At 45.2% G+C, this 19685-nt stretch overlaps 1 protein-coding gene across 2 annotated transcripts; it reads right to left on the bottom strand.

The window, feature by feature from the left end:
• Window positions 1–471: 471 nt before the first annotated feature.
• Window positions 472–17871, bottom strand: LOC137525356 (myeloid-associated differentiation marker-like). Of its 2 annotated transcripts, XM_068246416.1 has the most exons (3): window positions 17678–17871; window positions 17159–17418; window positions 472–1871 (listed from the first exon to the last, which is right to left on the bottom strand). In XM_068246416.1, exon 3 carries the CDS (start codon window positions 1730–1732, stop codon window positions 869–871), a length of 864 nt encoding a protein of 287 aa, XP_068102517.1. In that variant the 5' UTR covers window positions 1733–1871; window positions 17159–17418; window positions 17678–17871; the 3' UTR covers window positions 472–868. The 2 variants fall into 2 exon arrangements, with proteins under 2 accessions (XP_068102517.1, XP_068102516.1); XM_068246415.1 differs by having other exon boundaries at window positions 17159–17871.
• Between the last annotated feature and the right edge of the window lie 1814 nt (window positions 17872–19685).

Genomic DNA, 19685 nt, shown 5'->3' with positions numbered 1-19685 from the left:
GCAATGAATCCTTATGGGATAGTTCACATCTGATCGTTTTGTCCACTTTTCGCTCAGCAAAGCGCCACCTGGACCATTTTTAGGGCGATTTTGCTACAATGGAAGGTATAGGAAAAACACAAAATGCTCCCAAAATCGCTTTGTGCAGTGATTGCGTTTGCGCTTTTAAGAATAAATACATTGTATGGTCAAATAGTTCACTTCCTGACTTGCGTCAGGAAGTAAAAAACCAAATCGTTCTGCAAAAGCACTTTGACAAGCACTGTACACAAAATCGTTGCGCAAGTCAGCGTCGGGAGGGTGAAACAAAAAAATTCCCTTGCAAATCGCAAAGTGCTGGCGTTTGCGATTTCGATTTTAGATGTGAACAAAGTGCCTCAGTCAATGATCAGTTTGTGAAGGCATTTCTCAGGACACTCAGCTGAGGGGCATTTTGTGATGTTAAAAAGACACTGGTAAACAGACCGAAAAGATGTAATAAGATACAGTGATTTTATCAGTAGAATATCAGCCAAACATAGATATAAACTTTCACTTTGTGAGATTGTGGAGACTTGTTTTGTACAAGAAGATTCTGCTAAGCCCATTTCTAAACAATCAAAATCATGTAATATGCCCCCAAAACAAGTAACAAACATATAAAGACACGTGGAAAGGAAAAATATGCTGGGACACAAGCAGATGATAAAATAACAAAACAATAGGTGTCTTGCTGTCCTTCAGAATCTCTCCCCCAACCCTCCTCCTTCCTGGATGATGGTTCTTGTCTCCTGTTCCCCAATCCAGGCCTATACAGAAGCAAATGCTGGTTGGTCCAGGAAATAGGTGGAGTCTGCAGAAGATTTATAGGATAACCGTATTTCCTAGACTAGGATTGGACGACGAAGAAAACCATCCTAAAGGAGTAGACTGTATCTACAATGTAAGCTACCAGGTTGATGTAACTCAGGATAGTTATCCCAACCCCATTGTCCCATACACAGGTGTTACCACCACCAGGCGTACAATTGCCTCTACCTGTAACCACCTTGAAAAAGTAATACGGCCAAATCACGGCCACGGTGATGTACATGGCTACGGCCAAAACGTTATACCCAATGAGTATTTTCTCAAAGTTGATGGGCAGTCTTGGCAAGAGCCGTCCAATGGTCATAATGATGATCAGGGTGGTGATGATGAAGCAAATAGAGTAAACAGCCACGCACCACTGAAGTCCAGGAAGACCCCCCACATCTGGAAGAAGAGAGAAGATTATACAGGCCACGTAGGCTTCAAAGACTTTCAGCAGGCCGGGGACAGTGGAGAGAAAGCCACTGATCTCACCAGGTTTCGCTCGGGTAAGGGCCACCTCAGCAGCGTAGGCAAAGAAGCACAGGATGGACATGGCAGTTGCAGCCCCTTTGCAGGCACAGGGATGACCGCTGCAACCTCCATTTAGGTAGACCGCTGGGTACATGATGGAGGTGGTCAAGAGCATCAGAGACGCCAGCATGGAGAAGGCCGAGGTGAAGTCCTCCCAAGAGATGGGCACATTGTTGTAGAACCCCGTCAACTCCAAAACAACGATCAGGATGGTCACCACAAAGCATAGGATCCATGTCAACATGCTCCAGGCACCATACTGGGAGTGGTACTCACTGACGCTGGCCACTAAACTGAAGGCCGTGCAGGAAAGAAAGATCTGGAAAAAGCGGATGATCAACAAGGGCGTAAAATAAGCGCGAAGATTCATCTTGATGGTTCCAAAGGCCCGAGGAGCTCAAGTGGCCTGCAGAACGTCCAAACGCCAATGGCTGAGAAAGGAATCCGAAACGTCTGTGCCGGACACCCAACACACTAGTCTTGTAGTTTCTGTGTTACTTTCTCCGTCCCTAGAAGAAATAAAAAAAAAATCATGAGATATATGTGATAATAATAATAATAGTAAAGTTACATAGTTGTTTGGGTTGAAAAAAGACAGTCGTCCATCGAGTTCATCCAGAAAATAAAGTATGCATTCCACATCTTAATCACTCTTACTGTAAAGAACCCTTTCCTAAATAAATGGCTAAAACGTTTTTCCTCCATGCGCAGATCATGTCCTCTAGTCCTTTGAGAAGGCCTAGGGACAAAAAGCTCATCCGCCAAGCTATTATATTGCCCTCTGATGTATTTATACATGTTAATTAGATCCCCTCTAAGGTGTCTTTTCTCTAGACTAAATAAACCCAGTTTATCTAACCTTTCTTGATAAGTGAGACCTTCCATCCCACGTATCAATTTTGTTGCTCGTCTCTGCACCTGCTCTAAGACTGCAATATCTTTCCTGCCGCCGTCAGTTTGAGTCCTCCCCCGCTGCTGCCGTCCATTTGGGCTGAGCCATATAGCTGAGCGCTTTTCGATCGGTTTTCGTTTTTAAAAACACGCTCCCATTGACTTGTATTAAAATCGAAGTAAACTTGCGTAAAGATTGCTGTGATCGCAATTTTTAAAAAAAATTCGATCGCTGCAATTTTACCACAATGTTACATTTATTTTAATGCAGAGTAACCAAGCAGCTCAGGGTGACCCAAACTACTAGGAATGTATAGGGGGATAAAAGGAACCAAAAAGCCCTCCTACTAAAAAAGCAAAGCTTGGTGTAATTGCCTTCTTAAAACAGAAGGAAATTTGCAATAATTCAGTTATAAATGAACATTTGTGGTTACCCACAATGCACACCTACTAAATATGCAAATTATCCCTTTTTGCCCTTGGTAAGCCAAGCAAGCATCCAGAACCGCTGGTTTATAGCAAGCCTATAGCTTTAAGTTTTACACAGCCATATCAAACCCACATGTAGACAGCCTGTTTCGGACTTTTGGTCCTCATCAGTACATGGTAGGTTATTTTAATGCAAGTCAATGGGAGGGTGTTTTTTAAAAATAAAAACAGATTGAAAAGCTCTCTGCAGTGTGGCTCAGTCCCTCAGGTCCCCGCATGCTATAGATCGCAGAGTCCCGGCAGAGGCATTCGGCTACAATTGGTTTGCAATAGACCAATGGGAAGCATACCTCCCCAAGGAGAAGTCTCATTGGCTCGCTGAGTACTGGACCAATGAAAAGCTCACAGAGGATTCTTATCGGTCTTTTGCACACCAGTTGTAGCCGGATGCTTCTGCCGGGGCTGTGGGACCGGTATACCGGCGTTTCTAAAATACAGGGACCCGAATGGACGGCGGCAGCGGAGTAACCCGGCAACCGGTACCGAGCAGGTGGTGGCGCAGATACGAAATGGAAAACCGGATGAGAAACTGATGCCCAATATAACAAACTGATCTGTTGGAATAAATAATGGATCAGTTTTTACAAGATCAGTTTTTTATCCAGTACGGCGTAAACACCGGCTTTACTGAATGCTTGCATCCTAATGGGAAAACCTAATTTCCTATCTCTGTGGCAATTGGCACAGGTCTGTTTTTAGGCAAAGGCAACCCAGGCAGGGGCCTAGGGTGAAGGAAGGGCACCACAGAACTATTCTTAGCACACAGTGACCTCTGGAATTCTTACACACAGCTGTTAGTTCCATTAATTAAAGCATGGATGCGAATTTTAACAGCCAAATGGGCATTCAAGCTAAAATTTTTAGATGTGGTCTGGCTGTGTTAATTTTTTGTAACTGTCCTGGATTTCCAGGACAGTATTCCTTGCTGTGAAGACCCAGGCTGTACATGAACAGTACATTGTTTTTCATACAGTGCTGATGCATGTCTCATAATGGCAGGAAGTGATTGTTATGTGGGTTGGGTGAGTTGGAACTGGTGGAGTTTTTCTTGCCAGGTAGTAACTTGTGCATGTTTTATAGATTTGTTATGAGAAACAACATCATTTGTGTACATAACCCATGAATTTGCTACTGATGGCTGCCAAACTAATGAATGTAGTCTTCCTGTTCACAAGATCTCATCTCATCTCTGGTGCACTTTAACCCTTTGGGGACCGGCTGCCTAACCCTCCCTTAAAGTGCATCTGAGATGAAAAACTCACTATAACAAGTAACTTGTCTATACATGTTACCTAAAGTTTAGATAGTTTACACAGCAAATCTAGCTGCAAACAGCTTTAATAGAATATGGTTCTTTCTTCCTGTGATACAATGACAGCAGCCATGTTTGTAAACATTACACACAGGCTTGCTTATCTGCATCTTGAGCCATCAGCCTAATCCCCTCTCCTCCTCCCTCCTCCCCTCTGCCTCTGAAATCTCTGGCTAGTAACACCTCCCCCTCCTCCTGCCCAGACTGAGCTCCCATGAGCCCTTGCTACTGCCTTGGCTCTCTGAAAACCTGTGGGCGTGGCTTGTTTAGTTTATAGGGAATTAGAGCATTAAAACAAAAACAAAAAAGTATTTGGCTTGAGGAATGCCCTATAAACAATACGGAAGGAACACAATTATGCAATGAGTAAAAGTTCACCTCGGATCCACTTTAAAGAGAGTCTGAAGCGAGTCTTCCTTCACTGAGAGGGGCGGGGGAGAGGCGGCGATGCGCGTCTGATAGACGCAACTGGAGGCAGGCAGCCGTTAGCCCTGCCTCCAGGAAGAAGAAAATTTACGATCATCTTGCGACCAAGTCTTGCAGGGGTGGGTTTGGGGGTGAAGGGACCCCCGTTTAGCCGCGGGATAGCGGCGTTTTAGCATGGGCACACATGCCCCTGCTAACTATGAGCTCTGAAGGGAGATTTATTCTCACTTCAGAGTCTCTTTAAGGACCAGGCCAATTTACATGCGGGGGGGCATTTGGGGGGGGGGGGGGTCAGGCAGCCGGGTCCCTGGTAGGGCTAGCTGGGCATGGTGTCCCCAGTATAGCCAGGTGTCCCCCTGTAGCCTGCAGCCATTAATGACCTCCCAGTCTCTAGCGATGAGCAGCTGTAGCCCCCTCCGCTCTGGCCAGTATCCTCGCTCGTACTGACGTTAAAGGGGCACTACAGCGAAAAACTGTAAAATTTTAAATATGTGCAAGCACATACAAATAAGAAGTACATTCTTTCCAGAGTAAAATGAGCCATAAATTACTTTTCTCCTATGTAGCTGTCATTTACAGTAGGCAGTAGAAATCAGAAGTGACAGGTTTTGGACTAGTCCATCTCTTCATAGGGGATTCTCAGCAAGGCTTTTATTCTTTATAAAGAATAGATATTCCCAAAAAGGATTTAAACAATGATGCTGGCCAGCTTCCCTGTTCCCTACACAGGTTTTTGGCAATTGGACAGAGCAAATGTCATTCACTAAGTGCTTTTGAAATTAAATATATCCCTGGGAATCCCCTATAAAGAGGTGGACTAGTCCAAAACCTGTCACTTCTGTCAGATTTCTACTACCTACTGTAAGTGACAGCAACATAGGAGAAAAGTCATTTATGGCTCATTTTACTCTGGAAAAAAAATGTACTTCTTGTATATGTTTGCACATATTTTAAATTTTACAGTTTTTCGCTGTAGTGCCCCTTTAAGTTCCGGGACGCGGCTTGATGACATCATCAAGCCGGGACCCAATACTTACGTCAGAGCGAGCGGGGATGCTGGCCGGAGCGGAGGGGAGCGCCGATCGCCTGGGGAACATTAGGAAGGTGAGTGGATCCTCTTCCTCCCCTCCTACTGCCACAGCTCTAACAATGATCACTACGATCGGAAGCAGCAGGCGGCGTAAATCCTACGCTGCATCAGGCTTAGACAGCCACAAGTGCGGCGTAGGATTTACTACACGCGGTGCCCAGAAGGTTAAGGTGAAAAAAAAAAAAAAAGGAAACAAATAAAATAAATAAATAAAAAGAATACATACAGTGGTGTGAAACACTATTTGCCCCCTTCCTGATTTCTTATTCTTTTGCATTTTTGTCACACTTATGTTTCTGCTCATCAAAAACCATTAACTATTAGTCAAAGATAACATAATTGAACACAAAATGCAGTTTTAAATGATGGTTTTTATTATTTAGTGAGAAAAAAAACTCAAAACCTACATGGCCCTGTGTGAAAAAGAAATTGCCCCCTGAACCTAATAACTGGTTAGGCCACCCTTAGCAGCAATAACTGCAATCAAGCGTTTGCGATAACTTGCAACGAGTCTTTTACAGCGCTCTGGAGGAATTTTGGCCCACTCATCTTTGCAGAATTGTTGTAATTCAGCTTTATTTGAGGGTTTTCTAGCATGAACCGCCTTTTTAAGGTCATGCCACAACATCTCAATAGGATTCAGGTCAGGACTTTGACCAGGCCACTCCAAAGACTTCATTTTGTTTTTCTTCAGCCATTCAGAGGTGGATTTGCTGATGTCTTTTGGGTCATTGTCCTGCTGCAGCACCCAAGATCGCTTCAGCTTGAGTTGACGAACAGATGGCCGGACATTCTCCTTCAGGATTTTTTGGTAGGCAGTAGAATTCATGGTTCCATCTATCACAGCAAGCCTTCCAGGTCCTGAAGCAGCAAAACAACCCCAGACCATCACACTACCACCACCATATTTTACTGTTGGTATGATCTTTTGCTGAAATGCTGTGTTACTTCTACGGCAGATGTAACAGGACACGCACCTTCCAAAAAGTTCAACTTTTGTCTTGTCGGTCCACAAGGTATTTTCCCAAAAGTCTTGGCAATCATGGAGATGTTTTTTTTAGCAAAATTGAGACGAGCCTTAATGTTCTTTTTGCTTAAAAGTGGTTTGCGCCTTGGATATCTGCCATGCAGGCCGTTTTTGCCCAGTCTCTTTCTTATGGTGGAGTCGTGAACACTGACCTTAATTGTGGCAAGTGAGGCCTGCAGTTCTTTAGATGTTGTCCTGGGGTCTTTTGTGGCCTCTCGGATGAGTTTTCTCTGCGCTCTTGGGGTAATTTTGGTCAGCCGGCAACTCCTGGGAAGGTTCATCACTGTTCCATGTTTTTGCCATTTGTGGATAATGGCTCTCACTGTGGTTCGCTGGAGTCCCAAAGCTTTAGAAATGGCTTTATAACCTTTACCAGACTGATAGATCTCAATTACAGTACTTTTGTTCTCATTTGTTCCTGAATTTCTTTGGATCTTGGCATGATGTCTAGCTTTTGAGGTGCTTTTGGTCTACTTCTCTGTGTCAGATAGCTCCTATTTAAGCGATTTCTTGATTGAAACAGGTGTGGCAGTAACCAGGCCTGGGGGTGACTACAGAAATTTAACTCAGGTGTGATAAACCACAGTTAAAGGGAACCTTAACTGCCGTGGAAAAATGAATTCACTTACCTGGGGGCTTTCCCAAGCCTCCTGCAGCCGTCCTGTGCCCGCGCCGGTCCTTCGGTGCCCTCTGGTCTCCCTCCGCCGCTAAGTTTCGTTTTCGGACGACTGCCAGTCGTCCTCGGGCCACTTCCGCATTCCTCGTCGTAAACTGCAGTAAAGCGCGTCCGCATGACGCGTTTGGCGTCATGCGCATGATGCGTTTGGCGTCATGCGGACGCGCTTTACTGCAGTTTACGACGAGGAATGCGGAAGTGGCCCGAGGACGACTGGCAGTCGTCCGAAAACGAAACTTAGCGGCGGAGGGAGACCAGAGGGCACCGAAGGACCGGCGCGGGCACAGGACGGCTGCAGGAGGCTTGGGAAAGCCCCCAGGTAAGTGAATTAATTTTTCCACGGCAGTTAAGGTTCCCTTTAAGTTATTTTTAAACAAGGGGGGCAATCACTTTTTCACACAGGGCCATGTAGATTTGGAGGTTTTTTTCTCACTAAATAATAAAAACCATCATTTAAAACTGCATTTTGTGTTCAATGATGTTATCTTTGACTAATAGTTAACGGTTTTTGATGAGCAGAAACATTTAAGTGTGACAAACATGCAAAAGAATAAGAAATCAGGAAGGGGGCAAATAGTATTTCACACCACTGTAGAATGTTTCAGCCAAGTTCATCAATACCCTGATGTTGGAGGGGAATATTTTGCACATCCTGGAACATTTTATTTGGTTAATGGTGCTTTGTGCATACAGGCGAGCCAGGTCCGGGGACTTGTCTCAATGGTGAGGGCAAAGGAAAGGGGCGGGGCCAAACTCAGGATTTGCACATTGCAGCAGCCAGTCAGGGCCCTCTTGGTGACTCACAGTGATAATAAAGAATGAGTCATTGTGTAGCCGGCGTGTATCTTGCAGGGTGTAGATAGAACTGGAGATAAGGCTATTGTATGGCGCTGCTGGAATGACTTATTGCTTCATAATCTCTGGCAAATCCAGCAGCTTGCTCAGATATCGTATTCCAGACGCCAGACTGCCCCACTAGCTATACTCACCTTACTGATCAGAGGGTAGTATGCATACAGAGGCGCCAAAAGGATAAAAGTATCTAAAAAGTTCATAAAACATGAGAAGGAAGTGGTGGACTTACTGTACCTCCTCCAGGCAGACACAAAAATTGCCACTGTGTTTGTCAAATACAACAAGTTTATTTACAAACTTCAAGGGACAATGCAAAGCGTTTCGCAGGTTTGATCCCGCTTCATCAGGCAATAACAATGGAGCAATAGCAGATGTGGTCAGCAGAAGAGCCAGGCACCTCTTTGTTACTCTATCATACTTTATTGCAACTACCAGTACATACTACACTATATTTGGCTCTCGGCGTCCCTTCTCTGCGTTACTGATAAGAGGGATGTGGAGAATAGCACTATAATAACCTGTCATGTTCATCCTCTGCCTCTGATACTGGGAATACACCATGTGTTTTTCAGGCAGATAGATGGTTCGATAGATCATTTCCAACATGTCCGATTTTATTTTCGATTGCTTTGCCGCTCGATTTCTCATAGAAGTGAATGGAAATTGATAAAATAAGAGGATCGAGCGGAAAAACGAATTGAAAAATCGATCAAACAGTAAATCGGCCAAAAAAACGCATCGTGTATTCCCAGCATTAAGGTAGCCATACAACTAGCGATGATGGGCAGATTGGACTAATGCTAGGTACACACACCATGCGTTTTTTTCAGTCGATTTTCCGTTTGATCGAATTTCGATTCGTTTTTCCGCTCGATTCTCTTCTATTATCAATTTCCATTCACTTCTATGAGAAATCGAGCGGCAAAGCGATGGAAAGTAAAATCAAACATGTCGGAAATTATCTACCGAACGCAAAAACGTATCGTGCGTCAGATAGAATCTGACCAGAGAGATCTGTCAGCTGCCCATACACTGCAGCATGAAATCTCTCAGGAATCGGCCAAGTTCCACGCATCTGCCGCCTCCATAGTGTATAAATATGCCCTCCCTTCCCCCCCCCCCCCCCCCCCGGGTGCCTGGCCTATGTTGCCCACCTGTCTTTCTCTTCTATGTACGCCTCACACACTGCGAGCGTTTAGCACATGTTGCGTATGACATCACACACGCTATATGTTGGCGTTTTATGAGAAAGAAGCAGAAGACAGATGGGCACCGCGTGGTGGGCGACATAGGGCGGGTAGTGTATATATACCCACTAGGGGAATTATATCAGTTCAGTGGATCACTGAAGAGGAGGATGAAGAGGACACCCTGTATTCATGTTAACTGTCGCCCAGCATGATCATGACTAATTTTCAGGTTAAACAAGCCTACTGTGTATACAAGCTGTACAGGACGACTATCTAACATATAGTTTGTGTGGTTTCAAAAGTAGGCGGGGCTATAGAAGGTGACTAAACATTGTTGCCATGGTAACTGCCCATCTTTCTTTTAGGGGAGCTATCCCTGGGGTTTAGTGGTCTCCCTTCATTTATTTTTCCTGGGTAGTGTAGTGCCCACCCCATCCCAATAGCTTTCCCTGGCAGTCTAGTGGTCACCCCCCAACACTTGGTCTTCTGGTACTTGCAGTGATCACCCTCTCCCTGGCTTGGGTCTGTATGTATTGGGTACCAGATTAATGACATCATCAACCCGAGACCGGACCATGCCGACATGAGACAACTGGTGGCAGAGAGGAAGCGATTACACAGTACTGTGGGCACAAGTGGTTAAGCTAACATATATACAGGGCTTTACAATAGCTAGTACAAATATGACAGGTTTTTGACTAGTCCATCTTCTCAAGGGGAATTCTCAGGGTTTGCTTTAGTTTTGCTTTACGGACGGTAGCCGGACATCCAGATGCCTGGTGAGTATAATAAAGTTTATTTTTAAAAAAAAAAATCCCGAATTGCTAATCATAAGCATAGTACATTGCCGGGAAATGCGATCGCATTCATCCCTGGAATCGCTGCACACAGCCCTGCGGCGATTTTAAAGCACTACAGTCTTCCTAGTGAGTTCCAGCCCAAAATGTTCAATATTATCGGCTGAAAGTGTCAGCCTCCAATCAGCTCATCCAAAACACCTGGAAAGGGTTCCTATTCCATAGATTAGCTTCACCTAAAGGACCCACTATCGCGAAAAAAGTAGGCAGTTACATTTTGACAGAACTGACAGGTTTTGGGCCAGTCCATCTCTTCATGGGGGATTCTCAGGGTTTTCTTTGCAACTGCTGTTCAGGAAATGTTGTTGAAAACAAATTCTAACTGACAAAATAGTGTGCAAGTGATTAGGGAGGCCGGCTGGTATCTTACTATTTGGGCAGTTAAACTGCTTTTCAGGAAATGCTGTTGAAAACAAAGAAAACCCTGAGAATCCCCCATGAGGAGATGGACTGGCCCAAAACCTGTCGGTTCTGTCAGAATTTAACTGCCCACTTTTTTTGTGATAATGTTCCTTTAAAGTGTTAAAGAGAAACTGCAACCTAGAATTGAACTTTATCCCAATCAGTAGCTGATACCCCCTTTTACATGAGAAATATGATGCTTTTCACAAACAGACCATCAGGGGGCGCTGTATGACTGATTTTGTGCTGAAACCCCTCCCACAAGAAGCTCTGAGTACAGCGGTACTCTGGGCAAACTGCCACAATGTAACAATGTTCACAGACAGGAAATGGCTGTTTACAGCTGTCTCTAACAGCCAAAACCGCTAGGAGCAGCTACATAACCTGCCCACAGTAACAATGTCACCATGTAATAAATGTCAGAATGTAAATCTGGGAGAGGAAAGATTTTACAATGAGCAAACACTGACTAAATCATTTATACATAATTATGGTAAAAATGAAGCACTTTTTTTACTACATTATTTTCACTGGAGTTCCTCTTTAAAGTGGACCCAAATTAAAAATACAAGATTTCAGAAATAAAATCTATTTTCTAAATTATAATAATAAATAGCAGCCTTTTTTTCAGCTGCATGATGACAAATATAAAATATTTTACATTTATTGGAGGAACCCCTCCCTTCCTTTCATATTGCCGGGACAGAATCCGGCAGACTGGTGGAGTAGGTGGTGTCCGGCAATGGAGGAATTGCTAATGGCTGCCACCTGTATAACCCTAGTTATGAAAAGAGAAGGGTGAAAAGCATGCACTGAAATGATCATAGGCTGGAAGGAGTGTTTATTTATCTTTGTATGTGTCAGAGTGCTGCAACTAAATATTTTGAACTAAAAAAAAAGTTTGGTTTGGGTCCGCTTTAAGGTGAATTACCGAAATAAATTGACGTTTGCAATATTCTCATTTTTCAGGTTTCACCTGTATGTAGTTTCCTTGTAATATGCAAATTCTGACACAACAGGAACCAGCTGACTCCCCATCCCCTGCTCTGCCGGTGCTGCTGCTGCTGGGCTGGAATTTGCACATTAGTGGAATATTTTGCGTAGTGGCCAGCCCTGCAGTGCTGCTCAGACACTGCGCTGCCTGGTTCTCAGCTACATTTTGGAATGTACCCCTTATGGAAGCACCTGTGGGGGATTCCGTGGAGACTGCGTTGTGCTTCTTGATCGCCAGCGAAGTACTAGTGCAGTGTCCCACTTTGGGAGCTGTCCCACTGCAGCGTTGTCATTGCCATAGCGCTGCATGCAGCACTCCGTGAGAAATCGCGTTGCCATTCTCGTTCCCGGAATGAGAATCGCAATCGCTGTAAAATTGCCACAAAAAGAAACTTTTTTTTTTTTTTAAAAAACCACAGTTGCTAAGCAATATCAATTGTGTTTTTTCACCATGAACAAATTCTTTCCAAGTGTTCCCTGCAAATTTTAATCATTTAAACTGTATATTCAGGTTTGTTATATATAAAAGCATAATTTTCGGAAGTCAAAAATGTGTTAATTATATATACATAACTTTATAAAGCTCAAGTTGCCTCCCCCTGAACCCCTCAGAAATACCCCCAGGGGCATACATGCCACATGTAGAGGACCTAGGCTCCAGAACTTACACCCCAACCCAAATGTGAGATGCTGGATGCAGGACCTAACGCCACTTCCTGTGGTTTCACTGCTGTTTGGTTTCTCTTCACCACATGGTGTGACCTCACTTCCTGTAGCGAGCTGTCTGTCAGTGCTGCCAGGGATGCTATACTTAGCCATATCTCCCAACTTTTTAAGACAAGAGAAACCTAAGCCACACCCCTAATCACGCCCCTGACATCCCCTAGTCACGCATACCGTAAAGATTGAGGCTGCTTCCACACAGGGACGTTACAGGCGCACGTTAGTGCAGCCTGTAACCTTCCCCCAACGCACAGCAATGTAACACAAGTGGGCTGTTCACAGTGCCCACGTTGCGTTACATGTAACGCTGCACGTTCTGCCGTAAGTGCAGCATGCTACAGCGTTAGAGCGGCTTAGACTGTTTGCACATGCTCAGTCATGTTGGGGAGGAGGGGAGAGCGGCCAGGCACATGGCTAATTAATATTCACTGCACTCAGTGACGTGTGCAGTATTTACTTCCTGGAGCGGCAGCTCTGTGCGGCGATTGGCCGGTGGGACCACGTGATGCCGCATGCGTCCAAGAGTACGCATCACGGCATCACGGACGCCAGAGTGAGCTGCACAACGCGGCTCACTCTGACGTCCACATCCGAGAGCACCAGGCGTCGCGTTAGGGGCACGTTATGCGTCCTTAAAGAGACTCCGTAACAAAAATTGCATCCTGTTTTTTATCATCCTACAAGTTCCAAAAGCTATTCTAATGTGTTCTGGCTTACTGCAGCACTTTCTACTATCACAGTCTCTGTAATAAATCAATGTATCTTTCCCCTGTCAGACTTGTCAGCCTGTGTCTGGAAGGCTGCCAAGTTCTTCAGTGTTGTGGTTCTGCTATGAACTCCCCCTTCCTGGCCCCTCTATGCACACTGCCTGTGTATTATTTAGATTAGAGCAGCTTCTCTCTTCTCTCTTATCCTTTACAAGCTGGATAAATCGTCCTCTGAGCTGGCTGGGCTTTCACATACTGAGGAATTACAGACAAGGGCAAAGCTGTTTGCAGGAAGAAAAGAGCAGCCTGAAACTTCAGTGCACGAGAACTGCAGGGGGAAAGAAACACACAAATGATCTCTTGAGATTCAAAAGGAAGGGTGTATACAGCCTGCTTGTGTATGGATGTATTTTCTGTGTGTGGACATACTGTACATCAACCTACTTCCTGTTTTGGTGGCCATTTTGTTTGTTTATAAACAAACTTTTTAAAACTGTTTTTAACCACTTTTAATGCGGCGGGGAGCGGCGAAATTGTGACAGAGGGTAATAGGAGATGTCCCCTAACGCACTGGTATGTTTACTTTTGTGCGATTTTAACAATACAGATTCTCTTTAATGTGGCACCTAATGCAACGTCTTAGTGTGCAAGTAGCCTTAAAAAGAAAAAATATGTTGTTTTATAATTCAAACCACACTGGCCCTTTCTATCCTGGTTCATTTTCCATCATATTACCATTTGAAAATAAGAAATAGATCAATTAAAAGGATAGGAATAAAGTTTATAGTCAAACACATTTTTTTTTGTTAAATAAATAAATATATTTCCATAGAACTGTACCTCAGTCCTGAAAGAGGGACAAATGAGGAAGAAAGAGGGACTGGGTATCCCAAAGAGGGACTGCCCTTCCAAAAGAGGGACACTTGGGAGCTATGCAGTAGTGGAGTCAAACTCATTTTCCAGTAGATAAAATACAGGTATTTACACAGATCTGAATATCAGTCCTGAAAAAGGGACAAATGGGGAGGAAAGAGGGACAGGGCTCCCAAAGGGGACTGTCCCTCCTAAAGGGGCCCATACACTCAGCCGATTTTGTGGCCGACCGATCGATCCCGATCGATCGCAAATCGGTTGACCAATCGACCGATCGATGGCCGATTTCGATGGATTTCCATCGAACTGGCAGGGTGGAAAATTTAGGCCGATCTGATGAGATTGCTTATCAGTTTGCATTGGCCTTAATGGAAATCTGATGGCAAAAAAATGCCATCAGATCGAATTTCAATAGATTTCAATCTGAAATCTATTGGAATTCTATCCTGGTAAAAAATGTTCTAAAAACGCATCAGATAGATCATCAGATGCATTTCTTATCTATCTGCTGCCAATCTGACGAGTGTATGGGCACCTTTAGAGGGACAGTTATGAGCTAGGAGGAAGCAGCCCTGCTTGCTGCCATTCACTCTGCCGTGTCTGCTGCAGCCACACCCAAGCTGCTATCACCCCTCTCCACCCACCTCACCCGTCAAATTTCACTAAAAATAGAGTGTGCGGGGGAGGCAAAAACAACAATGATAAAGAATGGCTTGGGTGACCCTCCCCTCCCCCCTGAGCAGAACGATAAACGTGGCCCAATTTAAGCAGCGCATCATAGACTGCTAACGTCTGCAGTGAGGACTCCAACCAATTATTCCCAGCACTGTATCTGTGGCCACAGGGACAGAGCAGGGACAGAGCAGGGACCGGGGCTGCCTGAAGACCTTCTGCTAGTCACTGGATTATTTCTGAGTAACAAGGGCTCCTGCTCAGCTAATCACTGCTGCAGCCCGAACAACGAGTACAAATGTCGCCCTGGCAAACAGCGATCTCGTCTTCTGGCAACATTTCAGGATTCACAGCTGGAAAGACATTTCGGGATGTTTTATATCATACGCGATATGCTGCGTTCTGCAATCTGTTTCCAATCGCATGCAAATCACAAAACACAAGGATGTCTTCAAAGTCATAGAGATCAATTGAACCCTTTAATGCAATTGCGATCCAATTTTGCCCAAACATCCTGCATGCTGCATTTCTTCCGCAATCCCGGCATTCAGAGAACAATCGTAAAATGCAAATGAAGAAAAATGGACCTTAAAACACACACAAAAATCTCCATAAATTGCAGTGGTTGCGTTGCATTTGCGATTTGCAATATAAGTGCCTTTAATAGCAGGACACTATTTTATTTTTTATTTTTGTAACGGAAGCAGAAAATGGGAAAAATAGGGATCAACATTTGGTTATTGCGCAAACAGCGGGAACTGGCGAGAAAGAGGGTGCTGCCCGTTTTGACGAGTGCCGCGACCACCGTTATCCGCCCAGAAAGCGTACATGTGAGCCGAGCTTCGGTAAGGCCCCGTTCACACCTCTTTGAAATTGTGTGTGTCTCATGCTGGGCATACACGGCCCAGATTCTTCTTATCAATCGAGCCGCTGATGGCTCGATTGATAATTTCCGACATGTCCGATCACCGCGTGGATCGATTCCCGGGTCAATCAATAGGCAAAAACGAAGCGCTGATAAGCGCTAAGAAGGAAGTGCCCGCGGGGACGAGCGGGAATCAATCCGAGCGGACAAGCGGTGACGCGCTGGCTCGATACTGGCGCATAAACGTGCCGTGTATGGCCAGCATAAGGCCAGAAACCCACTAGCAGCCTTTCCTAAGCGCTAGGATTTGAAAAAGATCTTGCTAATGCAATGCTATGGGGGATTTTTATAAGGTTTGGAACCCACTTCAAATCGCTAATCGCAATCGCTCGTGTTTTTAATGAGCGGTTTGTAAGCGATTTCATGATGAGCGTTTCCTGGGCGATTTTGGCAGCGATTTTAAAAAGTGTAAGCGTTTTGCCAGCTTTTGTGATAGCGATTTGCAATTAGTGATTTTAATTCTGATTGGTCCTTTCAATTAATTAATCACTGAATAGGGACTATCTGCAAATCTTTGTCTGCAAAACTTTGTATGATTCCTTATCAGTGGCTGAGCAGATGCAGTCATTAGAACAATGGTGCAGAGAGCAGAAAGCTTTTTCTCTTCTTGCCCTTAGTTGTCAGTCTCTCAGGACAGGCCCCCTGTGGCTTCCGGCCCCCCTGCAGCTGCATCCCTTGCAGGGTCTATTGTTACGCCCCTGGCGCCCAGAAAAGCGCTCCTAGTGGGTTGCTGGCCTTACAGAATGTGGAATCGTATTTGACCAATGTTTCTCTTATTTACTGTGTATTTTGCTATTTTTTCTGCATGCGGTTTGCATGTACAGTAACGGGAGCTAGTCTACTTTAGGGGACCCAGCAGGAAAAATCATAGGGAAATCTAGCTAACGTGATTGGGTGGACGGCATGCTCTTGAACTTCTAGCTTTCAGATAGGTTGCAATAAACTACACCCACCCTGTTCAGCCAATCACAATGCTTCGTGCTGTAGCGGGTGCTGTGATGGGAGAACTATTCCCTATAAGGTTTCCTGTTGGGTCCCATAAAGTAGGCTAGCTCCCAGTAATGCAAAAGTTTGTTAGATTAAAATTGCATTTTGAAGTTATTTAGATACATTATCATGTAAATTAACATCATTTGTTTGCACAAATAAATAAATAATCACACTCAGAAACATCTCATACAAAATCAAATCCTTGCACAATCTGGGCCCTGGATACCTGAAGGACTCGTAACTGCATCACCCCCCACACAATCTTAGATCAAAATGACGTAACATCTTGGTCATCCCCAGAGTCCACCTTAAAACCTTTTGAGACCGAGCCTTCTGTCATGCTGCCCCTACATTTTGGAACTCCCTGCCACACCCAACCAGGACAGCTCCATCCCCAAGCTGAAACGCCACCTGTTTCGAATGGCATTTATGAACACCTGACTACTTCCTTTTCTGTAACACAGTCCAGCCTACAACCTGGTCTTGAGCTGAAACATAATTATGTGATTTGAGTCCCGTGGGAGAAAAGCACTTTACAAATGGTATTGTATTGTATGGTATTAAAATGCGCCCCAAAAACACAAAACTGCAGAGAAAAATAATCAAGGAACAAAACTGAAAAACTGCAAAACACAGAAGGAAAACCCATGTGTGATTGCATAGATATAAGTTACAGTGGTTATGATTCTGCATCATACCTGTTTCAATCATAGGGCAGTCGGCTGGCTCCTCAGTGCATCGCTGTGCAGGCTCGTGTACGCCATATGCTGCCTGGTTAATCCTGTTTGCTGGTGTCACACAAGCCTGGTCTCGCCCCGCAGATCTTGGTGACGTTGTCATCTGGGCCCACCGAATCCCCCAGACCCTGGTGGAAAGGCACGGTCATTTGTAGAGGGGGTCAGCAGAGGGGTGGTGGAGAGATCACCTGCTCTGTGTATGCTGCAGGTGTGCTCTGTACCTGCCTGCTCTGTGTATGCTGCAGGTGTGCTCTGTACCTGCCTGCTCTGTGTATGCTGCAGGTGTGCTCTGTACCTGCCTGCTCTGTGTATGCTGCAGGTGTGGTCTGTACCTGCCTGCTCTGTGTATGCTGCAGGTGTGCTCTGTACCTGCCTGCTCTGTGTGTGTCTGCCCTGTATGTGCTGCAGGTGTTCTCTGTACCTGCCTGCTCTGTGTATGCTGCAGGTGTGCTCTGTGTATGCTGCAGGTGTGCTCTGTACCTGCCTGCTCTGTGTATGTCTGCCCTGTATGTGCTGCAGGTGTGCTCTGTACCTGCCTGCTCTGTGTATGCTGCAGGTGTGCTCTGTACCTGCCTGCTCTGTGTGTGCTGCAGGTGTGCTCTGTACCTGCCTGCCCTGTATGTGCTGCAGGTGTTCTCTGTACCTGCCAGCTCTGTGTGTGTCCGCCCTGTGTGTGCTCCAGGTCTTTTCTGAACCTCTTCGCTTGCTACCTGTGTGCACGCCTCACACCCAGCTAACCAGGACACACCTTTCCCCAATCACCAGCAACCTTCTGACCTGCCTGCCTGGGGCAGAGACACGCAGACATTCTGTGACCAGGAGGCGGGCTTCTGTCACTGCAGCCAACTGTCACTCTCACACAGGAACTCTCAGCAACCCTGCATCATACAGGTGCTTAAAGGACAACTGAAGTGAGAGGTATATGGAGGCTGCCATATTGATTTCCTTTTAACCTCCCTGGCGTTCTGATTCGTTTTTTGCAAAAAAATGTTTTTAATTTATCATGTAGCTAGCCTAGCGCTAGCTAGCACCAGGACGACGCACGTCGTGACGTCGGCGACGTCGTTACGTCACAGGGAGACCCGATCCACCCCTCAGCGCTGCCTGGCACTGATTGGCCAGGCAACGCACGGGGTCTCGCCTGGGGGGGGCCCTGCATCGCGGCGGGTAGCGGCGGATCGGCAGCGGCGATCGGGTGAGGCACTCAGCAAGCAAAGTGCTTGCTGCGTGTTTAAAAAAAAAAATATTCAAATCGGCCCAGCGGGGCCTGAGCGGGTGACCTCCGGCGTCTCTGGACGAGCCTAGCTCGTTTAGAACGCTAGGGAGGTTGATGCATTCAATAACACCTGTTATCTCTGTCTGTGCACGCATGTAACATATTAAAGGGCACTTGAAGTGGGAGCGATATGGAGGCTGCCATATTTATTTCCTTTTAAGCAATACCAGTTGCCTGGCAGCCCTGCTGATCCTCTGCCTCTAATACTTTCAGCCATAGACCCTGAACAAGCATGCAGCACATCAGAGGTTTCTGACATTTTTGTGAGATCTGACCAGATTAGCTGCATGCTTGTTCCTGGTGTGATTCAGAGACACTACTGCAGCCAATTAGATCAGCAAGGCTGCCAGGCAACTGGTATTGCTTAAAAGGAAATAAATATGACAGCCTTCATATACCTCTCACTTCATACCAGTTGCCTTGGCTGTCCTGCTGATCTATTTGGCTGCAGTAGTGTCTGAATCACACCTGAAACAAGCATGCAGCTAATTTTGCCAGATCTGACAATAATGTCAGAAACACCTAATCTGCTGCATGCTTGTTCAGGGGCTACAGGTAAATGTATTGGAGGCAGAGGGTCAGCAGGACAGCCAGGCAACTGGTATTGCTTAAAAGGAAATAAATATGGCAGCCTCCATATCCTTCTCATTTCAGGTTCCCTTTAGTATGTTACATGCATGCACAGACAGAGATAACAGCTGTTAATGAACGCATAAATGAGCGCAGGAAGTTAGTCTCTTGGCTTCCTGCTCTGGGTGTAAGGACACACACCACACAATTTTTGTTGCTTTTTTAAATTAAAAATGTTCTATTAATGTTTCTGTCCAATGTATGACACATAAGGCCTGCGGCGCACTACTAGAGGGCGTTCAGTGGTTTACACATTCTATGAATCGCCGGTGATTCCAAAATCTTTTTTTTCAAATTGAAAATTATGATCAATTTTTCAGATTGATTGTAACTTAATCAACATATCAAGCATGTATGCTTCACTGTACTGTAAACGTGGGAGTTATGCAGTGTGTGGGATACCGTCAGTGACATGACTATGTACTCTGTAATGTGCTGCAGGAGATGTCAGTGCTATATAAATACATAATAATAATAATATGGTAGGACATTAGACTATGGTTATGGTAGGATTAGAGTGTGAGCTCCTCTGGGGACAGTCAGTGACATGACTATGTACTCTGTAATGTGCTGCAGAAGATG

This window comes from Hyperolius riggenbachi, chromosome 7 (assembly GCF_040937935.1).
Source record: "Hyperolius riggenbachi isolate aHypRig1 chromosome 7, aHypRig1.pri, whole genome shotgun sequence".
Taxonomy (NCBI): Eukaryota; Metazoa; Chordata; class Amphibia; order Anura; family Hyperoliidae; genus Hyperolius; species Hyperolius riggenbachi.
Note: the sequence above shows the minus strand (reverse complement) of the source record. Positions and strands in the feature narration are given on the sequence as shown.